The sequence below is a fragment of the Nyctereutes procyonoides genome, unplaced genomic scaffold (assembly GCF_905146905.1).
Source record: "Nyctereutes procyonoides isolate TBG_1078 unplaced genomic scaffold, NYPRO_anot_genome, whole genome shotgun sequence".
Lineage (NCBI taxonomy): Eukaryota > Metazoa > Chordata > Mammalia > Carnivora > Canidae > Nyctereutes > Nyctereutes procyonoides.
In genome coordinates, this window is record NW_026575031.1 from 11,430,434 (window position 1) to 11,448,888 (window position 18,455).

The following is an 18,455-nucleotide window of genomic DNA, read 5'->3' on the forward strand; positions in this document are numbered from 1 at the left end:
GCCACAGTTTCTCAACCCATCCCTAATGGGAGTTTGACCTGTTTGTAGGAGTAAGAATATGACCCAAGATGCTCTCCAAAAATATAATATTGTTACATTTCCTATTTAATTTTTAAAATACATAGGAATTTTGTGTTATAATCTATAATATGTTCAGTGGGAGGGAGGTGATCTTCAAAGAACAATTATAAGATTATAAAATGAATAGCATCTGGAGGTAGTCTCAATATACCTTGTAAAAAAATTCCAAAAATTAAATCAACTTTTTGAAATATCCCAATTTCAGTTACTGGTATCATGAGAATGTTTCTCAAACCAAATATATTTATATATATAATATATATACATATATATTATATATATGTATATATATAAATGGCTAAAACACTGTAAATTATGTAATATTTTGTCTTAGAGCTTTAAAAAATATGCTGGACTTTACACAAAAAAGCAAAGACAGGATGGAATGGGATTGTATTCAGATAATGCTGAACTCCAGCCAGACTATAAAGTGATTAAGAGCCTGTTGGCGGATGCCTGTGTGGCTCAGTGGTTGAGTCTGTCTTTGGCTCAGGGTGTGATCCTGTAGTTCCAGGATCGTGTCCCACATCAGGCTCCATGCACAAACCTGCTTCTCCCTCTGCCTATGTCTCTGTCCCTCTGTGTCTCTCATGAATAAATAAAAAAAAAAAAAAAAAAAAAAAGGAGCCTGTTGGAACTAGGATTTGCCTGTAGCCTTCACAGGTTTTATGTTTTAATGAATAGAAGTCCAGGAAACTCTCATCTTCACCCCATTTCTTCATGCCAGGCCATAAATCCACTGTCTGAGGCATATATCCTGCTGCCAGCTGGATTCCTCTGGAAGGAAGGAAAGATAATGGAGGAGGGTGGGGGTGGGGTCAGATCTGCAATCCTAAGAAAGTCAAGGGAACAGAGGTGATCTGTCTTGCTCCAGGGCTGGCCTTACATTCATGGGGTCTCTGAAAATTTTCATTAAAAAAAAAAAAAAAATCCTACTTTCTTACCAAGAAATAGCTCAATATATTTTGTAGAAAAACTAACCCCCACACACTTTTTCCATGGCATTTTGTTAAAGGGAACAGAAGTGCTAAAACAAAGAAAACCCCAAACCCAACAAAACCCCACAAACTAATATGCAGAAACTGGCAAGTAAAACATAGACAATAGGAATTTGAAAGTTGGGACGCCTGGATGGCTCAGTGGTTGAGTGTCTGCCTTTGGCCCGGGACATGATCCTGCAGTCCCAGGATCAAGTCCCGCATCGGGCTCCCTGCATGGAGCCTGCTTGTCTCCCTGCCTGTGTCTCTGCCTCTGTATGTGTCTCTCATGAATAAATAAAATTAAAAAAAAAAAAAAAGGAATTTGAAAGTCAAACCAGAATGAATTTTTGAAAAGTTCAGGAAAGGAGACATGGAAGCTATTTGGTAAGTTACACAGTATCCTCTTCATGTTTATTGGGTAATTCCCATAGGCCAAACTTCATAGTTCACTGTTCTATAAGTCACACGAGAGCCTTAAACCAGAACGTTGCTTGAAAATGATGAGATCTTTGGTGATATTTCACTGAGGCTGGATTTTTAAACCTCCTAATCTTAAACACATGATTTATGTAGAGATAATATTTAGTCAGAAGGCTTCATACTTCCTTTTTTTTTTAATTTTTATTTATTTATTTATGATAGTCACAGAGAGAGAGAGAGAGGCAGAGACACAGGCAGAGGGAGAAGCAGGCTCCCTGCACCGGGAGCCCGACGTGGGACCTGATCCCAGGTCTCCAGGATCGTGCCCTGGGCCAAAGGCAGGCGCCAAACGCTGCGCCACCCAGGGATCCCCGGCTTCATACTTCCTACTTAAGCTATTTCATAGTTTACAGGAATTATAATATATCATAGTTGGAATTGAATTATAACCAAGAAATATTTTACTAATATATTAAATAAAACTGAAAATTTGGCATAAATAACAGTTTGTAACGCTGTTACCCCAACTTAGAATTCATTTTAGCATCTGACATGGACCAAAAAAAAATAAAAACTCACACATTTTAGATAGATCTAGCTAAGTAAATAATATGTAACACCTATCTAGTATAACTTATCTAAAACTAGATTCCATTACTATTTTCTTTTTTATAAATTAATTTTTATTGGTGTTCAATTTACCAACATACAGTATAACACCCAGTGCTCATCCCGTCAAGTGTCCCCCTCCGTGCCCGTCACCCATTCACCCCCACCTCCCGCCCTCCTCCCCTTCCACCACCCCTAGTTCATTTCCCAGAGTTAGAAGTCTTTATGTTCTGTGTCCCTTTCTGATATCTCCCACACATTTCTTCTCCCTTCCCTTATATTCCCCTTCACTATTATTCATATTCCCCAAATGAGTGAGAACATACACTGTTTGTCCTTCTCCGATTGACTTACTTCACTCAGCATAATACCCTCCAGTTCCATCCACGTTGAAGCAAATGGTGGGTATTTGTTGTTTCTAATGGCTGAGTAATATTCCATTGTATACATAAACCACATCTTCTTTATCCATTCATCTTTCGATGGGCACCGAGGCTCCTTCCACAGGGTCAACCAGGAAATTAAGGAAGAATTAAAAAGATTCATGGAAACTAATGAGAATGAAGATACAACTGTTCAAAATCTTTGGGATGCAGCAAAAGCAGTCCTGAGGGGGAAATACATCGCAATACAAGCATCCATTCAAAAACTGGAAAGAACTCAAATACAAAAGCTAACCTTACACATAAAGGAGCTAGAGAAGAAGCAGCAAATCGACCCGACGCCCAGCAAAAGAGAGTTAATTAAAATTCGAGCAGAACTCAACGAAATTGAGACCAGAAGAACTGTGGAACAGATCAATAGAACCAGGAGTTGGTTCTTTGAAAGAATAAGATAGATAAACCATTAGTCAACCTTATTAAAAAGAAGAGAGAGAAGACTCAAATTAATAAAATCATGAATGAGAAATGAGAGATCACTACCAACACCAAGGAAATACAAACGATTTTAAAAACATATTATGAACAGCTGTACGCCAATAAATTAGGCAATCTAGAAGAAATGGACGCATTCCTGGAAAGCCACAAACTACCAAAACTGGAGCAGGAAGAAATAGAAAACCTGAACAGGCCAATAACCAGGGAGGAAATTGAAGAAGTCATCAAAAACCTCCCAAGACACAAGAGTCCAGGGCCAGATGGCTTCCCAGGGGAATTCTATCAAACGTTTAAAGAAGAAATCATACCTATTCTACTAAGGCTGTTTGGAAAGATAGAAAGAGATGGAGTACTTCCAAATTCATTCTATGAGGCCAGCATCACCTTAATTCCAAAACCAGACAAAGACCCCACCAAAAAGGAGAATTACAGACCAATATCCCTGATGAACATGGATGCAAAAATTCTCAACAAGATACTAGCCAATAGGATCCAACAACACATTAAGAAAATTATTCACCATGACCAAGTAGGATTTATCCCTGGGATGCAAGGCTGGTTCAACACTCGTAAAACAATCAATGTGATTCATCATATCAGCAAGAGAAAAACCAAGAACCATATGATCCTCTCATTAGATGCAGAGAAAGCATTTGACAAAATACAGCATCCATTCCTGATCAAAACTCTTCAGAGTATAGGGATAGAGGGAACTTTCCATTACTATTTTCAAAAATAGATGTATCTCTCCCTGGGTGACTCAAAAACTTTAAAGAACATATTTTAAAAGCCCTTGGGACACCTGGGTGGCTCGATGGTTGAGCATCTGCCTTTGGCTCAGGGTGTGATCTCAGAGTCCTGGGTTAGAGTCCCACATCAGGCTCCTTGCATGGAGCTTGCCTCTCCTCCCTCTGCCTCTCATGAATAAATAAATCTTTCAAATAAACAAACAAGCCAGCCTGCCAGCCAGCCCAATAACCGATTTTCATCTTATTTAGCAGATAAAATGTTATTTTTCACTTGTGAGCTACCAGGTGGCACAAACTACACAAAGTACTTGATATACATTTTAATTTCCCTTTTTTGTCATAACTTAAGTGAAAATTTAAAAATCAAGTAAATAAACCTTTATATTGAAAAGTATTTTTTTTAGGATCGAATTACCCTGAAATCACAACCTGAAATCAAGAGTTGGACACTTAACTGAGCCACCCAGGCACCCCTTCTGAAAGTATTCTTAAATGATCCTGGAGTAGAAAACTGCTTTGCTAGTAAACATTAGGACATATGGCACACGTTTGAAATCTTGCTATTCTTTTCCTCTTTCTGCCCCAAACTCCAAGGAGGATATAGAAAAGAAAAAAGATAAGGAGAGGTAAAGAACCTTTGATGGCTCAGATGGCCTTCAGATTGGCCAGTCTCAGAAGCTTCCAAGCAGGATCTAGAAGTCTGCTGCACCCATAATATGCTATTATAGCCTTAAAATAATACAACAGTGTATGCCAGGGGTGCGCAAACTTTTCTTATAAATGGTCAGACAGTAAATATTTCATATTCGTCCCAAGTCCTCAACTCTTCCACTGCAGCATTGGAGCAGTCACGGACAATACATGATCACGTGAGCATGGTTGTGTGTGAGGAACATTTTTACTCTGAAATGTAAAGTTCAACATAATTTTCACATCATTTTCTTCTGATTTTTTTTTTTAGCCATAAGAAATATAAAAACCATTTTCAGCTCCTTGGGCCATATAAAACAGGCTGCAGGACAGAACTGGCTCGTGAGGCACAGTGTGAGACCCCTTGTCTACACTACTGGAGGGTCACCCTGTCGTGACACTCAGATCTCACGAAGGCCCTCACCAATCTTTAGCAGAAGCCTTGCTCTTGCCTTTCTGCCACTGTTCCTGGCCTGGGGCTGCAGGGATATTGAAAGTGACAGAGAAAGTTAGATTCTTTTAATATTTTTTTTCCTTATCTGGATTTTTTTTTTCACATTTCTTAAACATCTCAGAGGGTGTTACCATCTGAGTTGATATAACTAGTTAGGTTACAATCTACTTTGAATGCTTTTTGAGATTATTATGATGTTTTAAGGCCTACTGCTATTATTTAATAAAAAAAACTCAGAGATTTAAGGGGGATTGTAGATTTTCATTTTTTAATAAACCACACAGCAAAACAATACTTTATTTAATAAATGTATAGGAAATTACAATTTGAAAATTGCAAATACAGTACATATACATATGTTATACTTTGATCTTAAATTACAAGGGCAAACCCCAGCTTCAAAATCTTCCTAAAATCAATCATATGCAAAATACCTGGTTTCTGAAAGGGCAAATGGAAAATTATATACAATTTCTTAAACTGTGATATGGCTTACTTAATAACATTATTTTTTTTAGATAAGCAAAAGCTTTCCAAATATACAGTATCTTCCAGGTGCAAAGCTGACATACTACTGGCCATTTCAATTTTGTGTTGCAATTACTTCAAAATATACTTAATTACATTATTATAAATTGATACTGGCACAGATTTAATTGGGGAAGTCTCCGTAAAGGTTTTCCAGTCTTACCAAAAATCAGAAAATGTTCATTGGTCCTCACAATATGATAAGAACAGGGTAAACCCTTTGTAAGTGAGAAATCAGTGACGGGATGGCCTGAATGCACATACACAATACTGACGAACTCCCATGACAATTTCTTCTAATTTGCAGGTACCTACCAACATCACAAAAAATATCCCTGATTGGTGAGCTGTAAAATAAATTGGATACCCTGTCTGGCAAGACTCACATGACATATCTATACTTAGAAATAAAACTTAATCATTTGGAAATCAGACTCACCTCCCCTCAACGCAGCATAGCAAGGAGTTATTATTCATTTGTGACTAATACCCAACTGGCTCATAAGCTAAGTGTGGTTTAAAGACAAACTGAGCCAAATGAACTAATTTTATATCTATTAACACATACTGTAACTTTAAATTTACTAGATGTAAGGTGGAGTCAACAGCAAAATTACCTAAAACCTTATTCCAAAGGGGTTCAAATTCGGTAAGGGCACACTATTCATTATGGTGAACCAATTTATATAAATTCATAGAGAGAAAATAAATTTAGGGGTGCCTGGGTGTCTCAGGTCTTGACCTCAGGGTCTTAAGTTTAAGCTCCACACTTGAAAGAAAAAGGAAGAAAGGAAAATTTAGGTAATTGTGCTTGTTTCAGAAGAGTGGTTGCTGGAGAAACACAACCCAGAGTCTTCTTAGAAATGATCTTCAGTCATGGTTGTATAGTGTAGACCATTCCTATCACACTTACTCTGTAAAGCTCAATGTGCAAAGAAATTTGGATCAGAAACAAGCAGCTGTTAAAAAAACAAACCAAAACAAAACAAAAAACAAAAACAAAACAAAACAAAAGGTTCTTCCTTACCCCTAGAAATACATTTTACAAGTGGTGCTTTGTTTTTCTGAAAGATCGTTTTCCTCACATTAAAATGAAAGGGAAGCTCATGTATCTAATCTCGCCTGTGTCTATTCTGGGAAAGTTCTACTAAAGACAAACAGTGTCAGTGAGGACACCTGGGTTCAAGAGACAGAACCAGAACACTGAGACATTTAAGAGCAGGATAGTTTTAGAAAATGGAAATAAAGTACCAAAATTTGAAAAGAGAAAGGTAAAATAAGAGATCCTGTGATTTGACAAACAATACTGATGAGAGCTGCAAGCTGCAAAAATCTGGGCTTGCATCACATAAGGCACAACTAATGGAAAGTGTGTAGGAATTCTGCTTGCTTGTGGTTTTGCATTTCATAGCCCTCTGATGCCATAAAGATGCCTTATTCCACTGTATTTCTCATATTAGATTTCTAAGGCAGCGTAGTTATTAATGAAAAATAGGGTTTTCCCTAAAATAAATCAAAATGCTGCCTCTAGCCAGAGCTGTGAAACACGTTTTATGTACATAAGTAACTCTGATTATTTGCAAATGTTAATTACAATACACCACACTGAAGAACTGCCCAGTTTTTATGCTGTGATCTGTCCTCCCAGTGCAAAAGTAACCATGCTAGGTGTTCATCCATAGTTACCACCGCTTGTCATAGGTCAGTGGACAACTCTCCCTTGTGAGGGCTGGCTGAGGGCTGTAACTCAGGGTTGCAGCTCAGCAGGTGAGGGACACACCCAAGGCTCCTTATCAGAGGCAGACCAGTCCCTGGTCTTATCTGCTAAATTCACATCCTTCTTCCTGGGTCTTGTCAAGTTACAAAAAGTGACATCTATCAATTCTGTCTCACAGACCCAGTAAGTACAAAATCTGTAATCCTTGCTACAAAAGACAAAGGCAGGAGACTTCATATGTACTTCACTTTAAATAGAACGTGGTCATTAGGATTTATAGAAGTTTTCAGTGATTCTGCATTTTACAAAAGGCTCCTTTTTTTTTTCCTCAAATGGATTTTAGACTGTTTTATCAAGTAACTTTTCAAGGAACAGGTCAGTATGAAAATTAAGATATACTTAATCTAAGATATAGGAAAGTTTACAAGAAATAAGCTCAGGGGACATGGGAAACAGCTGCAAATATGGAAAACCATTCGCATATAATGCATACTCTCTTCCTTTTTCTTGCTAGGTACCCAAAGTCCATAAATGCCCAGATGTCCACTGAGATGCTTCTCATTTATTCCTATTTGTCTTTCATATAAATTCAGGTAAATTCAGGTTTTCTCTTCAGTTTACTTATAGTGAGGTACTTGGTAGAAAGAAAATCTGTTTTTCACCCTTTTTTGATATTATAAATCATGTGCATGTTTATGTAGGCTTTCAATTCACAACTTGTCTGTCTGGTACACTGTACTTTGCTCTGATTTTCTGAGGATCCCAAGAACCATATCCATTCTTGGTTAAGAAACTGTCCCTGTGAAAATGGACTCCTAAAGTGCATAAAGATAATCTCAAAACCAACAGTGGCAAAATGGAACATGAGTATTCACAGCTGCCTCTTTAACACAACTGTTACCAATTAGGTTACATTCAGTTTGGAGTTTCATGTTTAGCCTCCCTACACCACAGACTGAATGTCTATCCCTATTCCCCTGCTTTAAAAAACACAAACACTAGGTCAAAAACCCTTGACATTCCCCGCCCCCGCCCCGAGTAATGTCTTCTCCCCATCTCTTTGGGCATTTCTGCTGTGGTATTATTGGAAAACCTCAAGATTGTATCTTAGGGTTTCTGGAGTCCATGGAGAATCCCTAACCCTTATCATCAAAGAGAAAATCTCTCTGGAGGAATGTGGTTAATCTACACGGGGAAAGATGGGCATTACAAACTGAACCTCAGTCCTCCAGAGTTTTACCCTGAAAGGGCACAAACAGACTAACTGGGCAGGAGGCCTGAAGCAAGGTACCAAGCAAACTTTTAGTTCTTAAAAGGGCAGAGGATCACTGTTTACATTTTGCAATCTCCTCCTATTCTTAAGTAAAGATAATTCCATGAACAATAAAAGTGATTTCAGGAAGACTTAAAATCTGACATTCCACACTCCATCCTTACTCCTATATTTTGTTTTATATTATCATATCATAACTTGAATTTAAGATGAACTTCTGCCTTTCAGGATAGTACTGAAAATATTTCCTAAGTATTCCTAATGACAGGGACCACAATACATAAAGATTTGGTTCTGATTAAGGTTACAAATAACCAAAAAATGTTAACGTTGAGATGCAAAACCCTGTAACATCTGAAAAAAACTGTTTATAAAGTATAACTCTAACAAAAACATTATTTGTGAAATAAGACATTTCTGAAACAGGGGGAATACATGCTTATTCCACTCTCTGGATAATTTCTAGTACTCTCTGAAATCTGTTGAGAAATAATTTCTGTAAAAAGAGAGCTGGGTGTCAAATTCCAGAAGCTGGATGTCAAGATTACATAATAAAAAAAATTCAGTTTTCCAGCACTGGCTTGATAAAAAATGGTCTTTAAAAAGAATTTTTAAATGCAAATACTGAATTCTTGATGCTTCCTTTAAGACACGTACTCTGTCATAATGAATGAAGTATGGTCTCGGATTGTCTTCTTTGAGGTATCTGTAGAGTCACATCTTATTCTGTAGTGTTCTGGAAACATCTTCATCTGAAAATCATGGTGAAGTCTCATTTTTACCATTAAGCAGAAACTAGTACTGTCAGGCTGAAGTGATTGTTTTGAAAGACTGGTGCTTGATATGGACACAGCTGTCAGGGATTCCATTTTCTCATTCAGGTGTGCGCGGTTATTGCTCTCAGGTCTGTGACTGCAGGATCAATAGGCAGTAGTCCCCAAGATGTATAAAATTAAGGACTGGAACTCTGACAATGTGCACAAGTTCTGTCCACTTCTTGCCTGTAACTTTGAAGCTGAATAGTACATTTATACATGCCAAATGTGTTCAATAATAAATGCTTTGCTTTGGACTGTACTTCCTCCCATTTAGATGAACTTCCAGGAACTGCAATGTCAAGAAAATATCATTACTATTCATTGTACATAGTTACAATGATACAGGGAAATAACAAACTTAGTATACAGTGAACCTATTTTAATTAGTTTGATTTCTCCTGTCCTGAAGCCACTGTTAGAGAAGTATGCCAGTTTCCAAAGCCAGGATGGCTTTCTCATTATTCAAAATCCTCCAGTCCACTCTCAGGTAGAGAAAGAATACTAGACATCAATTACAAGTCTTTTGGCTTTTGTACTTTTTAATATTTTGATAAATAAGAAACATCAATCTGTGAAATGACTTTAGGAAGTAAAAACAGATCTAGCTTTTCTTATCTAGAAAAAGCATGGTAAATATACTTCATGCCTTAATCTGAAGGCAAAAATCAATTTGTAATGTCTCATCTCAGAGATCGAAAATTATTGCTCTGCTGTTACTATTGATCTGCAACTCACCTTTTGAAAAGCCTGACCCCTCCCTTAAGGTAAATCTTTCCAGCAGACAAGTCTTCCTACTTAATTATAAGCACATATGTTTAATTCCACAGATAAAGTCCACCAACCCCAGCATTTATTGTCAGCAACATACTTAGCTGTATGTGTACTATGGCAGTAGGTTTTCCTGAAGTGAGAGACCAGATATTTAAATCTTCCACGGAATATACATCTTCTATTTTCATCAAAGCTTCTTTGATATAGTCTACATTCAAATGGCTTGGTACACCTATTAGTTCAGAATATATATTTATGAGTAAAGTTTATTTTGGGGAAGAAAGTTATACATTTCTGATGGAACTTTTTTTCCCCAAAGAAACCAAATGGCTTTACCAAATTCAGTTTAAATGGACACTCAAAAATACCTATAACTTTAAGATAAACCATGCACACATAAAGATATGTATAAGAGGTTAATAACTAATTTTTAAAATGTTCGTTTTTGCTAAAAAGAAATATCAAACTTGAATACTTCACTTAATAAGCTACGACAGACATAACAGAAAGAAAGAAAAAGGAACATCCAATGATGATGAACGTATTGTTGACAACTTACATACTTATACATAATATCAGTAAGTAGGGATGTTGAAAATACAACAAAGTAGCAGGTTAAATGGGAATTAAGGAATTAATAAACCACTAAACATAAATGTATTAAAAATCAAAAGAGTTTTATTTTTGATCTAACACCACAGTTTATTAGCAGCATTACCTGCTCAATCAACTTGAGTAAGCAAGTTATGTTACCCCTCTGTAACTCAATTTCAATTTGTTGGTAAATGGGGATAATGTCCACCTTACCTACTTTTCTTGGCTATTATAAGGATCAAATGGGTAACAGAGGGGAGAGTACATCAATTATGTTATATACACATAAAGTAGTGTTACTATATAGCCTAATAAGCATCAGTAAAGAGAAAGGAAAAGACATGGACTCTTATCCTAGGGTGTCCCCCCACCCCCTATCTGATTTAGGAGGTAATAAAATCACAAAGGGGATATTAGTGAGATCTTACCTTCTAGTATTATAACTATCGTGTCCCATATGATGCGAAATGTTGTAAAAGCCACAAGTAATGAAAATACATATGTACAAATGGGATCAGCAATCTTATATTCTGGCTGAAAGATGAGAGGTCAAAATTGTGTGATTAAATACAGACCGACATAAAACACCGTAAAGCAAAGCTAGCCATACTCTGTCTCCTGTTCCTTAGCCTTCTATACTAGCACTGAAGAATACCTTTAATTTTAAATACTGTAATTGAGAAACATCTTCACTCTTTCCTAGAATTGTTTAAATGCCTTTCTTCCTAAGACCTATTTCCAGAAGTTTAACCATTTATTCTGTTTTCCTTTGTCACTTCTCTAAATCTTCCACCCAGAACCATAAAATATGAGAGCTGGAAGGAGTTTTAGCAGCCACATATCTCGTCTAAGCCTCTCACATAAAAAAGGAGGGACTTGCTCAAAGTCAAAGCATTAATGGCAGAGCCAAAACTAGAACCCAAATCTCTGGATTTCTAGTCCAGCACACATTCCAGTACCTAGCAGTTCAGTGATGTGGCTTAAAATTGAGTTCTCCAGTGAAGGCAGTATGGAAGCCAGCTACAGATAAGTTACTCTGTGAAATGATACTATTGTGTTTAGTGCTAGCAAAAGGACTATACTGATGGCTCAATTAAGCCTACCTAAATGCAAAATGAGTAAGAACTGGCTTTGGTGTCCAGTATACTGACAAAAGACAATTACCTTTAGTTTTAATATTGAAATGAAATATATTTTAAGATAGAAAAATGAGCAATCTTGTTACCTTGAATCTTATGATGTATGCAGCTATTAGTACACCAACACTCTGTACCAAATCTCCCAAGGCATGTACAAATGCAGCTCTCACTGCCAGGCTGTCCTGCCCATGGTTGTGTCTACACCCAGAACCTATGGTAGGAGAATTTGAAGGCAGGGAGTGGGAATGGGCATGGTGACCAGACTGGTTCAACAGAAACCCCATTCTGTCAAAAATAAAAAAACATTATTATTTTTCCTAGTATTATTGATTAAAAATATTTGTTACAAATCAGATAAATCAGATACTAATGAGGCAACAAGGAACTCATTCATTTTATATATATATATATATATATATATATATATATATATATATATATATACATAAGCAGCTAGTATGTATCAGGTACTATCCTAGGTACTGGAGTCAAAACAGTGAATAAAACAGACATATCCCTATCCCCATAGAGCTTATATTCTAGAAGAGAAGGCAGAGAAGTAAACAAATAAATACATAATATACTGCCAGACAATGCAAATGTTTTGAAGAAAAGTAAAGTATCGAGAGGGGATGGAGAGTGCTGGGGAGTGCAGTCAGTCAGAGAAAGCCTGAGATTCTATCTGAGCAGAGACTTGAATCAAATCAGGAAGCATGTGGTGGTGAAAGGGTGTTCTAGGCAGAAGGAATACCAGGGCAAAGGCCCTTAGATGAAAATGTGCTCTGTGTGTTTCAAAAAAGCAAGACAGCCATTGACTGACTAAAGTGAGCAAGAATGCTAGGGTGAGTTAGAGAGGTACACAGTATCTTATTAACAAATTAAGGACTTTGATTTGTATTTATTTTATTTTAAGTAGGAATGGAAGCCAATAGGAAAGGGATTGGCAAACAGGCCCAAGTTTTATTGGGACACAGATGTGCTCATTTATTTACATACTAAATGTGGCTGCTTTTGTTCTATAACAACAGAACTGACTAGCTGGAAAAGAGACTGCATGACTCTCAAAGTCTACAGTGGTTACTATCTGGCCCTTTACATTAAAAGTTTGCTGACTGCTGGTCCAAATAATCATATAACCTAAAAATTTCATAGCTTTTAGGGAAAAAGTTTATAGTTAAAAAAAATCTTATTTATATAAAAGTAAAAGTTAAAAACTTTGTCCCACTTAAGTTCCAAGTTGTTAGTCAAACTTCAGTATAACTGAGCAAACTAATGAGAAATTTATAATTCCATCAGTGTTTTGTTAAGAAAAGTTAATGTACTATATAATTTTAAAATACATAAAAATACCACTGAACATTACCTAATGCATGTATAATAGTCTCTAAGTTTACAGTACTTAAAAATATTAATGTGAAAACAATATAGAGTATATGATACCATAATGGTATATACATGTCATTACAAAATTGTCCAAACCCATAGACTATACAACAATAAGAGAATGAACCCGAATGTAAACTAAGGATGCTGTGTGGTAATGTGTTAATGCTGGTTTATCAACTGTAACAAAGGTATCACTGTGATGGAGGATGTTTATAATGGGGGAAGCTATCTATGCATGTGTCAAGGCAGGGGTATACGGGAAATCTGCACTTTCTGCTCAATTTTGGTGTGAACCTAAACTGTTCTAAAAAATAAAGCTATTAATTTTTTTTAAAATAGAGCTTACATTACATTAACAGCAACTCCAACTGCTGCAGTGATGAGCATTATATCTCCATTTATTTCATATTTCATATGGATAGTTCTTTGGACAGCTTCATATAGGAGGAATCCCATAAGTATATACACCAATAGCACACTAATCATAGCTGATAAAACCTCTGGAGGGAAAAATATAAAGAACATATATATCTGTAGTATGGTTATTACACTTCATACAAACTAAATATTGTACACTCTTTTATTTATATCTTTCCTCTAAAGAGATAAAAACCCTGTATAATTTGTCATGTTATTTAAAAAGTGTTTGGTAGTTTGCTCTGGATTCTCCACTAATTAATTCTTACCAATCCCCACCTTTCCCTCATCTCCTTAGGGTCAAACTGTGTATATTTAACAGACCATACATATGATAAAAAATGAAAACCTGAAAAAATAATTATTTGTAACATACATGGACACAGACTAATTTCCCAGTAGAAGAGTACACTTATAAATCAATAACAAAGTAAAGAACCGATACCAAAAATGGGTAAAGGACACAAATACCAATACACAGAAAATTAACAGAAATAACCAATTTATCTAAATCAATCCTAAATACAAGAAATTCAAAAAAGAATATGATTGGTTTTTGTCCCTTACTAAACTGGTAAATATTAAAAAGCTTGATGACAGCCAGAGTTAGCAAGGATATACTGGTGGAAGTATCAAGTGGAACTATCTTTTTGGACAGCAGTTAGTAAAACAAATCAAAATTTAAGATGCATGTATTCCTTGATTCTAGGAATCTATTCAATAAAACACGTGATATATATGTAAAGATATACCTACAAGGTTTTTCATTGTAACTTCACTAGTATCAAAAAATATCTGGTGATATCGTAAATGTTCACCAATAAGGAAATTAATGGATAAAGTGTGACATATCCAGATAGTGGAGTATCATTAAGCCATTTATATTTTTTAAAGAAAAGGGAAAAGGAAAAAACAAAAATCAGGCAAATTGATAATCACAAGAAAGTGTTATATCTAGGAAGTGGGACTAGGAGCTTAGCAAACTTAGTTTTCAATTTATTCTTTTCTGTAATGTTTGAAATGTTTTAAGTTTTACCACAGATACATACTATCTTTAGACTAAAGACAAACAATAAGGCATGCAAATACTCATGAATGTACTTTGACCCAGAAATTCTTCTTCTTAGAGTGATATACACATTCATCACATGTGCAAAATGAGGTATGTTATGAAGCTATTCGTCAAGCACCGTATATAATAGCAAACAACTGAAAACAATAAAAGTGATTATAAGGCCCTATAACATGGAATATTATGCAGCTGTTAAAAAAGAATATAGCTTTTTATGTTCTAATAAGGAGTAATCTCCAAGATATAGTGTTACATGAAAAAAGCAAAGTGCGTATGGTATATTACTACTTGTGAAAAAAGAGAATATATAAATAATATCTGTACATGCAATCTCTGAAAGGACATACAAAATACTGATTAAAAAAACTGGTTATGAGGAAAATAGGTAGCTAGGAGACAAGGACAACTGCACCATATATGCTTTTGTATCATATAAACTTCTACCATGTAAGTATACAGTAGAGATAATTTTTTATCTTTTCAAGATAACACAATAGGCCAATGGGAAGTACATTTTTAAATAATTAACTAGGATTATAATATAAAGCAATTGTTGACAGTCAAAACAATAAAAGCAAAAAAATACTTTTAAAGAAATTTTTTCCTTTAGACAAACCAGACATTAATCTTGTTAAAGGTAAAACAACCTGGGAAACTGTTATCTGAATCAAGTCATTGCTCAAAGGTTCCAGGCAGCTCAAATATATTGAACTTTGATACAATTTTATTCTGATGCATAAATTACAACACAGAAAAGTTATCTAGCAGTTATAAGCTGTTTCCTGAACATATCTCATCAATGTTGTGAAAACTCTGCATTTAAGGATACCTGGGTGGCTCAGTGGTTGAGCATCTTCCTTTGGTTCAGGTTGTGATCCCAGAGTCCTGGGATCAAGTCCCAAATCAGGCTCCCTGCAGGGAGCCTGCGTGTCCCTCTGTTTGTGTCTCTGCCTCTCTCTCTTTCTCTCTGTCTCTCATTAATGAATAAACAAAAATCTTTAAAAAAAAATAACACCATCCTGTGCATTAGCAGAACAAATGATGGAGTAAGACAACAAATAGTTCCTATTCAAAACCATGGTATGCCTATTTCTGACATACTCATAATCATACTTCAAAAAACACATGGGGCTGAAGAAGACTGAGAAAGACTCTGAAATATACAAAGCTGTGGAGACACTTCCACATTGAGGGCAGACTCTCAGCAGCCTGAGGATAGGACCAGTTCCATTCCATGTCACATTTACTATAGCACTCAACAGAGTGGTTGTCATGTAGCAAATATTTATGGATGCATTTGCTGAATGAGGTTAGTTAGGCTGAGCAAGGGGAGATGATAAAAGGCTATACAATTAAGTAAGAAGGACAGGCTTTCCTAAATCCCCCAAAACAAGAAGTAAATTGGTTAGAAGAATTAAGTCAAATACCAGACAGAAGATGCACGGAATTTCTCATCTTAAGTTATACCTGCTAATGGTAAAGTACATACACATTAAAAAAAAAAAAAAAAAAAAAGGAACTAAAATATCTGTGCCTAGGTGGCTCAGTCAGTTAAGTGTCTGCCTTCAGTTCAGGTCATGATCCCAAGGTCCTAGGATCAAGCCCTAGGTCACTGGGCTCCCCACTCAACAGGGACTCTGCTTCCCCTGCTTGTGCTCTCTCTTTCTCTCTCTGTAAAATGAATGAATAAATGAATGAATGAATGAATGAATGAATAAATTTTAAAAGGAAGGGGAGGAGGGCAGGGGTGGGGGATGGGGGTGACTGGGTGGTGGGCACTTAGGGGGACACTTGACGGGATGAGCACTGGGTGTTATTCTGTATGTTGGCAAATTGAACACCAATAAAAAATAAATTTATTATTAAAAAAAGATTTTTTAACTGTAAATTTAATATACTAGGGGTAGCTTCATTTTTTACTCACAAAATAAGAAAACTTTCTCTAAAATTGGTATTTAATAAATACTGGGGGACCTGGCTGGCTCAGACAGTCGACAATGAGACTCTTGATCTTGGGGTTATGAGTTCGAGCCCTACACTGGGACTACTCCCAGTAAATTTTTTTAGGTAAAAAACAAAACAAAAACCAATTCTTCTTAAAACTCTTTCCCCACCCCCCCAAAAAGAGAACTTTAATGTGTCAAGGTTGAAGCTATGAATTAGGCCACATAGTTTTTACGATGACTTAATCAAATTGTTAATATAAAATTATAAGGCAATACTCTTTATTTACAAAAATTCATAGCTATTTAAGTTAATGACATACAGCTGTGATTACTTATGAAAATCTTAAACCAATAATTAAAAATTCTCTCAAAATTCCCTATAATTAGGTTGACAATACTTTACAGCTTTCCTGGGATAGCCCCAATTTATGTCTGTTGTCCTGGCATAATCATTAAAAAGTGCCCCACTGCACTCTTCACTCTCAAAAGTCTCCTGGTTTGGGGATCCCTGGGTGGCGCAGCGGTTTGGCGCCTGCCTTTGGCCCAGGGCACGATCCTGGAGACCTGGGATCGAATCCCACGTCGGGCTCCCGGTGCATGGAGCCTGCTTTCTCCCTCTGCCTGTGTCTCTGCCTCTCTCTCTCTCTCTCTCTGTGACTATCATAAATAAATAAAATTTTAAAAAAAAGTCTCCTGGTTTGGATGGCAAATGATAAGTTACCTTAGTAGGTATGCCAGATTAAATGGATGTCTAGTTAAATTTGTATTTCAGATAAACAATAAATATTTTTTTAGTATAAATATGTCCCATGCAATATTTCACACATATTGAGCATCCTGCAAGTATGTGCACATGGCCAAACACTAAATCTGGCAACTCCATATCCCAGTGATAATTTTCCTAAACACTTAAAATCATCTTTTTGTGAACTTTCATATAAGGCAGAACCAATGAAATAAATTTTTTTTTTCAAAATAAAGTAAAATGAAAGTCAAACTAAAGCATGAACAGAGATCCTTGGCAGGGAGGATTTCCACACTTAGGCCCATGAGGCTCCTGCAGCCTGTGTCTCAACACTTGGTATTCCATTCCAGTTTTCACCCAGGTGAGCAGCATAAAAGGGCTCCCAATGCCTGCCCACAGCTAAGAGTAATGGAATTCAGCTGATTCCTAGAAATTGCCAAAATGACATTTTAGGATGCTGGTATCAATGATATCTTTTTTTCCAGCAATTAATAAGGAATTTGACTTGCATCTCATTCCCTTGGTGAAAAGCAAAGACATTCATCTGTTTTTTTATTCTAATCACCTGTCAAAATGTCTTCTATTTTTTTTAAGATTTTATTTATTCATTCATGAGAGAGAGAGAGAGAGAAAGAGAGAGAGGCAGAGACATAGGCGGAGGGAGAAGCAGGCTCCATACAGGGAGCCTGATGCGGGACTCGATCCTGGGTCCCCCAGATCACACCCTGGGCTGAAGGCGGCGCTAAACCACTAAGCCACGCGGGCTGCTCCAAAATGTCTTCTAGACAGAATACTGATAAATGCAAAAGGAGAAAAAATTTTAAGTAGATTTTTAGGGCTGATATTTATAACTGAGAAGTATAAGGCACAGATAATACTATATAGCTAAAAATCCTAATAGCAGTAATATAATCATTTATTTTGATGAAAGCTCTTTCACTATGAATAAATTAAACTGGTGAAATATCACAAAGAGGACAAATTAGCCTTTACAAATTCTTTTCATAGTTTTTTTTTTTTTTTTTTTTTTTTAGAGAGGGAGGAAGAGGGAATGGGGGTGTGGGGAGGGACAGAGCAAGAGATAGAATCTTAAGCAGGCTCCACACTCAGTGCAGAGCCCAATGTGGGACTTGATCTCACAACCCTGAGATCATGACCTGAGCCAAAAATCAAGAGTTGGATGCTTAA

General features: G+C 36.3%; 1 protein-coding gene across 1 annotated transcript in view; it reads right to left on the reverse strand.

Annotated features, from left to right (window-relative positions):
- Nucleotides 1–5,120: 5,120 nt before the first annotated feature.
- SLC30A4 (solute carrier family 30 member 4) overlaps nt 5,121–18,455 on the reverse strand; it is a 28,897-nt gene continuing 15,562 nt past the window's right edge. Inside the window, exons 3-7 of the mRNA XM_055316853.1 lie at nt 13,434–13,587; nt 11,788–11,986; nt 10,991–11,096; nt 10,066–10,200; nt 5,121–9,486 (exon numbers count right to left, since the gene is read on the reverse strand). Of these exons, the coding sequence (XP_055172828.1) occupies nt 9,332–9,486; nt 10,066–10,200; nt 10,991–11,096; nt 11,788–11,986; nt 13,434–13,587 (749 nt within the window). The 3' untranslated portion in view covers nt 5,121–9,331. The remainder of the gene's footprint in view (nt 9,487–10,065; nt 10,201–10,990; nt 11,097–11,787; nt 11,987–13,433; nt 13,588–18,455) is intronic.